The following is a 13,643-nucleotide window of genomic DNA, read 5'->3' as shown; positions in this document are numbered from 1 at the left end:
AACGGAGACATTTACCTCGATTTTGTTGAGATTCGACTCCTAGACCTCATGATGACAACACTTCATATGCTAGCCACGTCTAGACTGTCTCAAAGGGACACTAGGATGAGTACTTATGGTGGTAAAAAGACGAATACGTTCGCCACCAGCCCCCCGCCAATCCGTCCCAAGGTCAATAAGGAGGAGGTAAATCACAAGTGGCTACTAGTTTTTAAAATAATGACTACCATATAAAGAAGATATTACCTCGATTTTATTAAAATTAGAACTCTAGATCTTATGATGTCAACACTAAGTTGAGTACTTATGCACCATGAGGTAAGTATTATCGATTGCAGCCAACGAAATCAATTGATTGGATGATGCTCAACTCTGCCGTTTAAATCGGATCATTAAATTCAATTATTTCATGAAGTTCAAAATATAATTAGTAAAATTTCCTGCACGATCGATATCGGGTTCGGGCAATCTTCGATGACCCGAAAAACTCGGGTCGAGTTCGGTGCAAGAAAGCCACGGCAACGAAACTCGTGCTCAAAGAAACCGTCTCCTTGCGAACCGGGAACCGCGAGTAGCGAGCTACCGTCGCAGTTCATTCGGATCGGCCAGGGGAAGCTCCGGCCTCGGCGGAAGCAACAAGGAGACAGAGGTCGATCCTCGGCTCAAACCCTAGGAAGCAAATATGGAGGAAGAGCTAATGACGAGGCTGGAGGTAGCCGTGGCGCGGCTGGAGGCGCTTTCCGCCGAGCCACCCTCCCCCGCAGCCTCGTCCAGAAGCATTTGCCATGACGCTGCCATGGATACGTCCATCTCAGCGTTCGACGATCTCGTTTCGGATTCCTTGGGCCGGGTTTTGGAGGCTGCGGGTAAGATCGGCGGGGAGGTTCTCGACGCGACGAAAGTAATGGAGGAGGCATTCTCGGTGCTTAAGCAGCTCATTGTCAAGTCCAAGCGCTGCCAGGTTGGTCTTCCTCCAGTCCCGTTTCTAGATCCTGAGTCCCGATCGCTAGCCATTTTCCGTTCACCTTTCTTCAAATTTTTTGATTTTCCGATAAAATGTGTGCAATGATATACTGTGAACAATTTTAATGAATATTAAACCAATTCAATGTGTGATTCTGTAGACAAATTTAATAACAGTGATTTGATAATTGAGTAATGAATGGATAATAGATGGAGTCAAACAATACATTTATGTTGGTTACAAAAATCTCAAAAACTGATTACATTTAAATCAAAATTTATTGTAAGGTTAATTGGCCCCACATACTTCCATTTGCTTTCCCCACCGCTGATTGAGAAACAGGTTGTATTCATTGAGGGAAGCTTATTAAGCACGGTTGCTGAAATGTAACAACGTGTCAGACTATTTGTTTCGTTTTATGTGAATTGTTTAAGACAATGTTGCTAACATTATTTCACACGATTGCAAATGTACATTTGCATTGATGACCTACAGAAAATTAGGTACGTCCAATGTTGATTAAAGAAGTTATTGACTGGTGTTTGTCTTACATCTGCTATGTTTTTCTGTTGCAAAAGGTTTTTGGCCACTCAGTTTTGCAGCTTGGAATGACTGGGAACATAAATTATAGTGTTATACATTTGGAAATCCTTTCCACATAGGAGCTAAAGTCATATTGTACCAATAGATTTTCATATCTGCATACAAAAATGCTATTTCTATCACCTTATTACCACATTTAGCTCCAAAACTTAATGCACTTAGCTGTCAAAATAACAGGTTCATTTCTTGCTAACTTCCTTAATTTGTTCACATTCCTTATTTTCAATTAGTTAGTTAAATTATTTTTCCTTGAGAAGCAGGTGATGTCTGTAATCTTTCTAGTTCCTTAATGTTTCTAGGGATCTTATAAATTCAGTTGATGCCTGCAGAATCCAGGTGTTGCTGGTACGGCAGAGTTTTTGAGGCCACTCAATAATGTGATTGCCAAAGCCAATTCCCTAACCGAAGGGAAACGATCTGAATATTTCAACCATTTAAAAGCAGTTGCTGATAGTTTAACAGCTCTGGCTTGGATAGGTTACACAGGAAAGGACTGTGGTTAGTATATTAGTAATCCTTCCCTCATCAGCATATTTACTAATTTATCAACAGATGATACTTGAGTAATTTGCTTTCAATCCTCAAAAATGCCAACTTCTAGGCATGAGAATGCCAAGTGCACATTTAGAAGAAAGCTGGCAAATGGCTGAATTCTACAGCAATAAGGTAAGCACAGGGCTACTCTTTGTTATATATGTAGAAACCAGTGACATGGAATTTGTATATCAAGAATCAGGGATTCATTTATTACAATGTTTTTTTTTTCAGTTTATGGTTAAAATGGATAGTTGAAGATTGTTTGGAGGGGATGGAAAATTTCTTTGACTAAGTCATAAGCTAAAGCAGTCAGATTTGGGCATAAGGCTTTTCTATATTAAAAAAAATGGACAATAGAAGTTCTACATTCATTGTGTATATCTTTTATTATTTTTAAGTATCCTACTACTATGATTGGGAAGTATTTCGGTTTGCTTCATAATATCTATCACTTCCTATTATATGGAATCAATACTCATGCTATGTAGAGATGTGGTTGTTAATAGTCAAATTAGTAGCTTGATCTCCATAATCTATTGAAATCCCAATATTTGACAATCAAAGTAGATTTTAGTGAACTAACAAAGGTGCCCATTAACTGTTATACCTTTTGCAAATAGAAAAATAGACAACCATTTGTTCCTATAGATCCTATGCATGAGAACATCCAATGGACTCACCAACTTATCACACTCTGCCTTAGCTTTTGTATGCCATAACAGTCCTAAGGGGAGCAAGCAATTATGCGTGACTAATAGACCTAGCCACTTTCAATGTCTAAATCCAGTATGTTAAAGTCTGCAAAAAGAGTTCTCTGAAGTCCAAACATTAAATTAATTTAATAGTCATACTTTTATATTTTTTTGTTAGTTCGTAACCTACTTCAACTTCATCAATTCCTAGAATATAAGGCTATAATTTAACACATGCTTCCATATATTAGTCTACAATTTATAAATTTAACAAATACAGTACTACAAATTTCTTTGTTTTTTTTTTTGAGAAGGAAATTTCTTTGCTTTTACTAATTTATCAAACTACAATCATTTTGGTATTAGCTATTTATCTCTATTCATCAATTTCTTTATTTTACAGTGAAATAATATCCCTTTTTTGAATATTTAGATTCTTGTGGAATATAAGAATAAGGAACCAGAACATATAAATTGGGCAAAGTCAATGAAGGAATTGTATTTCCCTGGCTTGTGTGACTATGTAAAGAACTTCTACCCCCTGGGTCCTGCTTGGGGCATAGCTGTGTCAACATTGCCGTCATCTTCTTCAAGCATAAAAGCTCCTACATCAAGCACCCCTGGTGCACCACCACCACCAAAAGCTCCTCTTATTTCCGCAGAAACTGTACAATCACGTCCTAGAGGAGGAATGTCTGCTGTCTTCGAAGAAATCAATTCAGGAAATTCAGTAACTGCAGGTCCATTGTTTAAACTCTCAGTTTTTTGCCTCCTTTTTTCTTAACCTAGTGATAGTCAGAGGTATTGATTTTGTTCCCTATTTCATAGGCTTGAGAAAAGTTACAGATGATATGAAGACTAAAAACTGTGTTGATAGAAGTGGTGCAGTAGCCTCAGCTGAAAAAGGTGGTTGTGCCAGTTCTTTTACAAACACCAAAGTGCCCCCCAAGTTGGAGCTCCAAATGGGACGCAAGTGAGGCTACCTTCAACTTCCTAAAATTCTCATGACTTTAATAGCTTTACCAGTGTTGAATTTCTTTGTCTTTCTATGCTCAACGTTTTTTTGTTGGAAATTATTGTATAAAACTATACTTTGGGCAGATGGGCAGTTGAAAATCACATTGGAAATAAGAACTTGATTATTGAAGACTGTGACACAAAGCAGTCTGTATACATATACGGGTGCAAGGATTCAGTATTACAAGTCAAAGGCAATTCTTCATTTTTATCTTCAGTTTTGGTGTAATTTGCAATATTTATACATGCAGAAATATAACAGTGTCCTTTTATATTTATTTATTTATTTGCACCTGATTGTGTTATGCAGGAAAAGTGAATAACATAACTGTTGATAAATGCACTAAAATGGGGGTCCTGTTCACGGTTAGTGAAAAATATTCTTGTGCCTGGACTGATTGACTTCACCAATCAGCTTGTATCAGTACAATAATGGAGAAATGGTGTTTTCATTTTTTTTTTTTTTTGTTCATGTTTGTCATTTAGGAGGTTGTAGCTGCTTTTGAAATTGTAAACTGCAATGGTGTTGAAGTGCAATGTCAGGTATGACAGTATCTCTTGTGTAGCAAAGTGAGGTATTTCTTTTTTCAGATTTCCAGAAGTAAAATTATATTGAATTGGAATTAGTTCTGGAAAATTGTAGGTTGGATCAAAATAGTCAGATGGAGCATTTGAAATTGAAGGATTCATCAGACATAAATAAAACCATGTAAAATGAAAACTCAACTGAATAAAAATAACAAACAGAAAATAAGGAACTAAAGCATAACATCTATGTTCTAGCTTGAAGAGTGTTGGATAAGCTTATTATTTTATCATACATGTTTCTAGATTAGAGGTGTACATTCATCTTTTCTGAGGGGTTATATCCAATATAATGTCGTAGACTCATGCATAATATTCCATCATTGATTGTCTGTATATTTTGGTAAACACAACAGCATATCCCACATTTATGCTGGAAGCCAGTTGAGTAGACTTCTTAATTATGCATGACTGTGCTTATGTTTAGTTTTCTAATTTACTAGGGTTGATACCTTGTTGCTTTTCTGAACAATGCTCGTGTATCCAGAGTTGTGCACCAACTATATCGATAGACAATACTTCTGGCTGCCAATTATATCTGAGCAATGATTCACTTGGGGCTTCTATAACTACTGCTAAGTCAAGTGATATTAATGTGTTGGTCCCAGATGCAGGTCCTAATAGTGACTGGGTAAGTTTCTTTGTTTTCTTGATGTTCAAGTTATTTTAATGTAAGGAGAAACACATTATCTTTTGCCCTAGTTTACTACCTTTTTTCTATGTTGAATTTCGGTTGTAAGTTTGAAAATCGAACTTCAATACAATTTCAAGCAACAAAATTTTGTTGGTTTGAACATAACTGTATAGTATCTTTCATTTTAATTTTATAAATAACTAAGACGTCTCAGGTAAAAAGCATATTGGTCATATTATGTTTTCCCTGTATGACAGTATTTCACTTTTCTTCAGTAAGGGTGTGTTTTTAACTTGGTTATAGTTGTTGTCAGTGGGAGTTCAGTGAAGAATCACAATTTTTGTTCAATTCTTATTCCATTCTGTGTTAGATATTTATTTGAGATCTTACCTAGCAAAGTTGTGCCTATATTAGCATGATAATTGTTCTTGTCTTAGATCATTCATTTAGTTCATAGGTTGTATCTAAGTCATTACCCTCACTGGCATAATTCACACAAATACAATAATCATGACAAGTCTTAAAATCAATAGCCTTTTACAATGTAAAAAATTACTCAGTGCCGTATAATTTTGTTTCATAATTTGATATTGGTGTACTTCTCATGTGTTCTAACTTGTATACGTGCTTTGGGTATATGTTTTAGCTCAATGTTGATCCTAGCTAAGTTTTGTTTACAGGTTAAGTTTCTCAATCCCTCTATATTTAGTATGTATATGTAATATACAAGTATGTGCATTGAAATATAGGCTATGTTTGGTTAGGATAATGTAATCAAGCTTGTAATGTAATTACATGTTGTTGGCCTTGTAATTCAGATTATAAAATTTTATTACCTTTTTGTAATTTAAATTACATTACATTATACCTTTAAAATTGTATCAAATAAAGTAATCAATTTTGTAACGTAATCAAAATTACATTACAAGGCCGATTATCCCTCACCAAACATAGCCATAGTTTCCTAGGAGGATATGAATACTTTGATGCTAATTGTGTAGAATGATATAACTCATACATGGAAGTTTTAGTGGGTGGTGCCCGACACAGCAATGAGAGCTAAGCTAGGCATGAACTATCCCATGTTCATAAAGCAGGATCCTTTGGTCCGCTTTTAGCGGACCAGGTCTTGGTCCACTGCACTGATTGGAGGGATTCAATGGTCCCCATCTGCTAAATAGGTGGGGACCATTGAATCCCTCCAATCATTGCCCCTGGTCCAGGGGTGGACCAGGGCAAGCGAGACCAGAGGATCCCGTCTGCTTTTCATAAGCCCAAACGATCCAACTCCCAACCTAGCTTGAAGCAATGACCCTTAGGTGTCATGTTGGGCCTAGCTCAGCCCAAGTCTACCAAGCAAGCCCATTTTCTTTAAAAAAAAATTAAAAATCTAAAATAACTACCATTAAATATGATATTTTATTAAATAATATTTTTTTTATAAAAAATATAATATTAATAATTGATATCTTGGCCGTGCACAGGCTGATCCTATGGTGGATGGGGCATGGCACGGGCTTCCAACCTCTGTGCCTAGTACAAACCAACATCATGGATCGGACATAGTCTGGCATGATGCATTTCCTTTAGACTGTGGTGTGACCTATAGCGTTCCATGTTGAGCTGGACCATGGGTAGGCTTAGGGCCGATCAGTTTGACACCTCTATATATAATTAGATGAAGCATTACATCTGCAAATGCAGCTGCAAATCACTTTTGAAACCTATCAAAAGCAGATAAATGAGATTGCAAACAATTTGTAATTGATTTTTAGCACACACAATAGTACTGTTATCATATAGTCTGGCTTGAGCAATGTGTTTTGTACGTGTATTTCAAATATTTTCCTTATGATTGTAGGTAGAGCATCCCTTGCCACAGCAGTTTATCCACACTTACAAAGATGGCCAGTTCACAACATCACCACTCTCTCATTCTGGAGCTTGAACATCTTTTACAACAATTTTTGTTGTTGCCTTTGGAAGCATTCTAATTTAGCTGAGAAATATTAAGATTATATCGTCTTTGACACCATTTTATAGTAAGTTAATCTTTAGTCACATCTTAAACTTGTATTCTGTCTCATTATTGCAGTCACTACCATCTAATTTTTTTTCCCAGGGGTTTAGGTTTATGTTCCGTCTGCTCCTCCGATGCTACTTAAACTACATTGAGTTTTGAATTGTTACAAATAACACACATTCTGCATTGATGGTTGATGAAGGATATATCATTTTGTTTATGATTATTGTTAATTTCGCTCCATTACTGCTGGTGAAAGAACAATTTTCCTATATGTCTCATGAAAATGTTAATTAGAATTTCTCTGCTCTTCTCTTTCCTTTTGGCGTTGCATTGTTCCGAATTATGGTTGAATCATGTATCATTCTCATGCGGTGCAGAAGTATGGAGGAAATTGGAAGATTTTGGTACTTGGATTTTTTTATTCGATTGTTTGTATGTTTTTCGAACCCACTTGCTCCAAACGAATTCATTAACATATACAAGGTAAACTATTATTTCAAAAATCATGTGGCAAACTGAAAGCTCAATTATGGAGGATAATAAATTAGTAAGATAAGGCTTATAGTAATTCTCGAAAGTAAGGGTTAAAAAATACTTTTAAAAAATTGAGATAAATATAGTGATCAGTAAGTTTACTATTATTTTTTACTTTTAAAATTATACTTTTTAAATTTTCATAAATTGAAAAATTGTTGAGATCCCAAAGTGTCGCTTTGTCATCACGCGGCGTTGTATGTCTCATAGGACGGTAAATAAGCTGAGTTAGATGTTATGATGTTAAAGTTTATTTGATAAGTTAATTGAATAGAGTTTAAAAAAATAAATCAATTTATTAAAATAATTGATCAAGTTTGATTTATTTTTTTTAAATTTGAATTTGATTTGAGGTTGATTCATTTAGATGTTATCTAATCTATAATTTAAATTTATTTGACTATTTAAAATTTTTAAATTTTTAAACTTTTTGATTAGTTAACTAGAAGATTGATAATATAAATTTATTTATTTATTTTAATTTTTTAAAATTTATTTAGTAAATGAATTTTGTTATTTATAAATAGATTCAGGAAAATTATTCATAAATATTAATACGGCGATAGGAGAAGGTCCACCTGACACGGGATCAACCGTCAGGGTGGAGGTCAAAGTCAAGATGATCAATGCCCAAGTGTCAAAGGGCTGAATGGAGGATAAATGTAACCACCGCTTGGGACAGATAGGTCTCGATTGGCGGGAGATAGGTCCAAGCGTAATCCTTCCGACTTAGAGAGGATACCATAGGCATGCGCTCAAGTAATTATCAAGACGCTGAGGGAAACCAGATATGTAGTCCGAACGGAGGAAGACATGTTACTACACAAACCGCACCGAAGGGCAATTAAAGTTGGCAGAGCTGAGTCCTCACGGCCAAGCGACTACCCGCTTGGCCGAGTAGCGGGATCTAACCGTGGACAGAGCGTAGTCCTGGCCGAGTGGCTGATCCGCTCGACCAAGTAGCATGACTGTGGTCCTCGTAACATCCTTTCATAGGACATAGTGGAGGACGTGGTCCCGAACATGTTGGAGAACATGACTACGATCATGTTGGAGAATGTGCCCACGAACATATCAGAGAACGTGTTCATGCCTCAAGAAGCATGTACGTCGCCCACCAGGACTCTATATAAAGGAGGATCTAACATCGGTGGAGGTACGCGTGATTTAACATTTGTACATAATTTTACTACTGTACCACTTTTTTCCGCATTTCGGTGACTGATTTGAGCGTAGGAGGGTCAACGTCGAGGAGCATTCCTCGCCTCAGTACTAACGTCGTTTGTTTTACAGAGTGAAACGGAACCCACATCCGGTCAACGAAACCACCATCTCCCTAACTTTCACTCACCCATTTCGGACAAGATCAAATATTATTCACAAACATTGTTTATGAATATTATTCACGAATATTATTTACGAACACTGTCTACAAATATTATTTACGAACATTAACGAGTTGAATAGATATATGTTAAATTTATTTATTTAATTAAATGAATTGTTAAAACTTATTTATTTAATTGATCTCGTATATATTAAATTAACATAAATAAATTTTTATCAAATTGAATACTAAACTTATTTACCCATATTTGATTCATTTATTGCCCTATGCCGCTATGCGTCTGGTTCTAACTGTTAAACAAGGGCTCAAGTAAAAAAAGTATAATTTCGCATAAAAAAAAGATTCAATCTTAAGTAAAATTCGAATCTTTTGGGAACATATTTGTAAATGTCCTAGCGAGAAAGAAGAACCAGTAGAGAGATCCAGAACCTTCTTAAACCCTAAACCCCTCTGCCGGCTGGAGCAGGTCCTGCCATTAAATTTCAGGTCATCGTTGTCGTCCTGCTTTCAACTTCCCTTCTTCAATGGCGAAGCGTTTGATTCCTTCCCTCAACCGCATCCTCGTGGAGAAGATCGTTCCACCTTCCAAGACCAGCGCTGGAATCCTCCTTCCGGAAAAGACAACCAAGGTGAGCAAAATCTTCCAACTCAATCGGGCCTTCTTTTTTTCTAGTCATATTCTTGTCCATCTATTCATTTCTTCTTTTCTATTTTTTCTGCAACGTATTGGCCTTTTCTTCACCCTTTTTCTGGGTGGAAAGAGCGAGGCGTTTATCCCTCGCTATTCTAACCCGGCGAGTACTTTTTTGTTGGCAGTGAATGTAAAATGACTTCTTTTGCCATAACTGCGGTTTTGAAAGTATCAATCCTTGTTGTCAGATTGATATTTATCTCAGACGACATTCTACTTTATCATTTATCGATGTAAAATCTTCCTGCCTTTGGTCCGAGAAAAATAATTGCATAATAAGTTGTCTACGAAGTCAACAATGATGTGTGGATACCCTGGTCATCGTGATTTTATCATTTTCTATGACCTTTGGGTTTAAATTATCAATGTGATTCATTAGTCTTAAAATGAGTTTTAAGATACATAACTATTGATGCATTACTTAATTGTTTCTTCGAAAGGTCCATTTCTTGGTAATAAATTTGTGTTTGGATTATACATTTGAGAGTTAGATAATAAGAAACATTTACAGCTCTTAATAAAAGTAGTGTGGGAATGTTATTACAGGAACCAATCATATATAGCGCAACTGATAATAACTATTGTGACAAGGTGGGAGATACTAGCGAGTGTTGTACTCTTGTTTAGAGGGAGTTGGTTATAGCTTTTGGAAGTGTTAATCTCATATTCGTTATCATTAGGCAATTGCATTGGTTACTTGGTCAAATTAAATATCTTTATTTTGAATCTTGATCTTGGCAGTCAACGAGTGCTCAGATTATCCAGTTGGCTATAATGAATCCACCTAAAGTTTAGAAACTAAAACAATAAAACAATTCAAAATCTCTTTCTGGATAGATACTCTAAATGTATAACTTTTCCCCCTGAAAATGCAACTGAGAAATTGGAGCTTGATTAAGTATTTAATAAAAAGAAGTGTATGAAAATTGCACTTGGGTAGCAAGCGTTATGAAAAACTGTGACCAGATGAATTCTGCTGGATGAAGGTTTGGGTGGAAAAGTAATTTAACACTTCCAGAGAGGAAAAACAGAAATAAGGAAGTGAATTTGGAACCATTTAGCTTTCTTTGGGGGTCTTTATATTGCCTTCTTTGGTATCCTTTATAACTGCAATTTACAATCATTTATTCTTTTAACCTAATGAAGATGATATTTAGTTCACTATATAAGATGTGTAACACTTTTGTGCATAATGCAGTTTGTGCTGATGCACTTGTCTGTCAGTTTTAAATTAGTAGTTATCGTTTGTATTAATCTTATATATTTTTTCATAGCTCAACTCTGGTAAAGTGGTGGCAGTGGGTCCCGGTTTACATGATAGCAACGGCAATCATATCCCTGTCTCTGTGAAGGAAGGAGACACGGTTCTACTGCCTGAATATGGTGGTACTGAAGTGAAACTTGGTGACAAAGAGTATGTTAAATTCTCTTGTTTGTTTTATTCTTTGTTATCAGGTATGTTTAATGTGATTATTGTTTGTTACATCAAGCATAGCTTTAGAACTGGTTCCTGTATTCCCCGCCCTTGTGACCAAAAATTAGATTGCCCTTGTGACCTTCAGTTGTTGAATTCAGTTTGAGGCTACTGATCACAAACTCATGTTAAGCTTTCCATCACTATGTATCTTATAAGGCGATGCATGGTGGTGTTCAAATTTGATGTTCAACAGTTGAATTTGATTGCATTTCAATCATGTCAAGTCTGATCAGCAGGTGGAGCTAAGAGAATCTGAGGGACCAATATTTTGATTATGATGAGAAACAAACTTAGTACTTGTCTTTATTAGACACTGCTATTGTTACATGTGTATTATGTTCGACGAGCAAGAACTTGTAATGAATGGATTTGTGCAATTTATGTGCTCGTCAAAAAGTCAACTTGAATTTCCCTTCAACCGCAAGGCTTAGGCTTAATCAAGGTTGAATATATCGTCTAAACAGATGTGTAAAATCTACTATAATCTAGAATACCCAATTTAAACTGCCAGCATCATCAGTGAAACATGCTAATTTATTGCTGTAATATTAGTTTTGGGTGTCTAAATATTCTGCTGGAGCAGAATCAATTTTTTCTTCAATAGTGTTGATGTACCCAAGCTTACCTTCAAATTTGTCTCCATTTCTTTTGCAAACATTGTTTATTACAAATCACGTTTCTCTTTATTTAATGGACTTTGTTTTCCTTATATTGTTATATGCTAAGTTATCATTACAATTGTCAAAGTGTTTGATAGGTTCTTTAAAGTCTCAAAACCAGATACCAAACTCTCATACGTTTGGTTTGGTGATCAGCCCTTCGAATTGGTCTTAAAGCAATATTACTCCGGCAAATATGGTGCTAATGTCCATCATGCTTGTGTTTCAGGTATCATGTTTACCGGGATGATGACGTACTTGGGACCATTCAAGACTGACACAGTTCTTTGATTTGATGTTTTGGGAGTGGCTTAAAAGTTGAATGTTAGTCTTTCCTCGGAGCTACTAGTTGTATGGTTGAGTTTTGAGTTTGGAAACGTTTGGGTTGGCAATAATTAGGGACTTGAAAAAACTCAATATTATCTAAGATGACTTCAATTTTCAAACTGTCATGGCTTGGCCTTGGTAGAGAACTCATTTCCGTTCGCAATTACTGACGTGAAGTTTAACTCATGCAGTTTTAGTGGAGCCTGATAATCTCATCTTCAAATCTTTAATATTGCTGCTCCTCTTTCATCGAGTGCCCTGGTATAATCTCTCTTTATTAAAATATCTTTATCTGTTTTTTAAAATAACATAAAGGTAAAGATTGATTGTGATAAAAATTTTTTTAAAAAAAGATCGATAGATAGAAGAATTATACAATATACTTCCACACCAAATTAAAGGGAAAAAATAATACATTGTTTTTATTCTAAAATTTATACATTGTTTTTATTCTAAAATTTGTCGTAAGTTTACTATCCTTTGTTTTTGTCCCATCAGGGCCGATGATTACTGGGTATCTTGTCCACCTTTGGCATGGTTTGGACGGTAGATCTACATCTTGTGGGTATAGTCGAATGGATACTCGGATAAGCCATCAAAGGTATGGTTTAACTTTCGGTAAGTATAAATATTACTTTAGATTATATTGAATTCTGATCTAAGAAGGCTGCTCGATTAAAAGATGAATAAGTCTTCATAATTGTTAACATTGATTGATGAGGCAATGTCATAGTGCTTGTCCTAATCAAACTGGGCGTTGATCCAGCTATCCTCGTGTGAGTCAGTGGATGAAATTTCTAGAGGTTAGATTAAGATTTTCTTAAAGAGAGATGGATAGATTCGTCCTTTTCAGAGAAATTTATTAATAATATCTCTTAAAAGTGGGAGAAGTCGTTGCCTTTTTAAGCCTATACGAAAGAAGATAGCTTTAAATAAGCCAATAATCCCATGAGCACTGTTTTAAAAAGCCCTTGTTTGACCACATACACAACCTCTTAGGTGAATCTTGAAGGGTGCCACATACTAACCTCATACGATATGACATTTGTGGTTTGCATGTATAAATACAAAACCTTACTCGATAGCTTCTAATTTGTAATAGCTAATAAAGACAAATAATTCCTTTCGTTAGATGGACAATAATTATTGCTCATACTATAAAGTACATAAAATGCATGGTTTGAGCAACTATTTACCAGAAAGGTTTTCAGGCCAACAGCTTGAACCAAATAAATCAAAACTATTTTTTTTCAAAAAAAAAAATGACGACTTTCCTCTAATCGAATATAATTGAAGTATAAATTATTCACACTAAAATATTCATGTCTGGAAAGGAATCATTTCTCTTCGTGTACAAAATTGTCAAGAAACTAGTAAGTTGGATGGTTTGTCTCTTTAGTTGAAAACTCTTTGGCATGCTGCATGCATGCATCCAAACATTTAACAGGTCGAAGCTGTTGGAGAGTCATAGTCATTGTTAGGAGGAGGTTCTGTGTCGTCCAGTGCATGGTTATCAAAAGGTCCCACAAGAGGATGTAAAGAAAGACCC

At 35.7% G+C, this 13,643-nt stretch overlaps 2 protein-coding genes across 3 annotated transcripts; both read left to right on the top strand.

Moving 5' to 3' along the window:
* The first annotated feature begins 521 nt into the window (after window positions 1–521).
* LOC122011466 (cyclase-associated protein 1-like) lies at window positions 522–7,303 on the top strand. The gene is made up of 11 exons (XM_042567861.1): window positions 522–961; window positions 1,897–2,065; window positions 2,169–2,233; window positions 3,230–3,536; window positions 3,625–3,769; window positions 3,898–4,007; window positions 4,124–4,179; window positions 4,300–4,356; window positions 4,886–5,029; window positions 6,894–7,074; window positions 7,155–7,303. Exons 1-10 carry the CDS (start codon window positions 683–685, stop codon window positions 6,978–6,980), a joined length of 1,419 nt encoding a protein of 472 aa, XP_042423795.1. The 5' UTR covers window positions 522–682; the 3' UTR covers window positions 6,981–7,074; window positions 7,155–7,303.
* A 2,036-nt stretch (window positions 7,304–9,339) lies between these two features.
* Window positions 9,340–13,635, top strand: LOC122007854 (10 kDa chaperonin, mitochondrial-like). 2 transcript variants are annotated; one of them, XR_006119134.1, is made up of 5 exons: window positions 9,340–9,569; window positions 10,906–11,045; window positions 11,997–12,091; window positions 12,286–12,355; window positions 12,593–13,635. XR_006119134.1 is itself a non-coding variant. In XM_042563381.1 (3 exons), the coding sequence occupies exons 1-3, from the start codon at window positions 9,465–9,467 to the stop codon at window positions 12,043–12,045; spliced, it is 294 nt and encodes a 97-aa protein (XP_042419315.1). In that variant the 5' UTR covers window positions 9,341–9,464; the 3' UTR covers window positions 12,046–12,213. The 2 variants fall into 2 exon arrangements, 1 of the variants encoding a protein (XP_042419315.1); XM_042563381.1 differs by lacking the exons at window positions 12,286–12,355; window positions 12,593–13,635 and having other exon boundaries at window positions 9,341–9,569; window positions 11,997–12,213.
* The last annotated feature ends 8 nt before the right edge of the window (window positions 13,636–13,643 follow it).

Source organism: Zingiber officinale, chromosome 8A (assembly GCF_018446385.1).
Source record: "Zingiber officinale cultivar Zhangliang chromosome 8A, Zo_v1.1, whole genome shotgun sequence".
Classification (NCBI taxonomy): Eukaryota; Viridiplantae; Streptophyta; class Magnoliopsida; order Zingiberales; family Zingiberaceae; genus Zingiber; species Zingiber officinale.
Note: the sequence above shows the minus strand (reverse complement) of the source record. Positions and strands in the feature narration are given on the sequence as shown.

What these genes read in the sequence shown, in the direction of transcription:
- LOC122011466 (XM_042567861.1), top strand. Translation starts at nt 683, where the DNA reads ATGGAGGAAGAGCTAATGACGAGGCTGGAGGTAGCCGTGGCGCGGCTG. An exon ending in CTGAATTCTACAGCAATAAG is followed by an intron (nt 2,234 to 3,229) that starts GTAAGCACAGGG and finishes TTGAATATTTAG; the next exon opens with ATTCTTGTGGAATATAAGAA. An exon ending in AAATGGGGGTCCTGTTCACG is followed by an intron (nt 4,180 to 4,299) that starts GTTAGTGAAAAA and finishes TTTGTCATTTAG; the next exon opens with GAGGTTGTAGCTGCTTTTGA.
- LOC122007854 (XM_042563381.1), top strand. Translation starts at nt 9,465, where the DNA reads ATGGCGAAGCGTTTGATTCCTTCCCTCAACCGCATCCTCGTGGAGAAG. An exon ending in TTCCGGAAAAGACAACCAAG is followed by an intron (nt 9,570 to 10,905) that starts GTGAGCAAAATC and finishes ATTTTTTCATAG; the next exon opens with CTCAACTCTGGTAAAGTGGT. An exon ending in GTGAAACTTGGTGACAAAGA is followed by an intron (nt 11,046 to 11,996) that starts GTATGTTAAATT and finishes CTTGTGTTTCAG; the next exon opens with GTATCATGTTTACCGGGATG.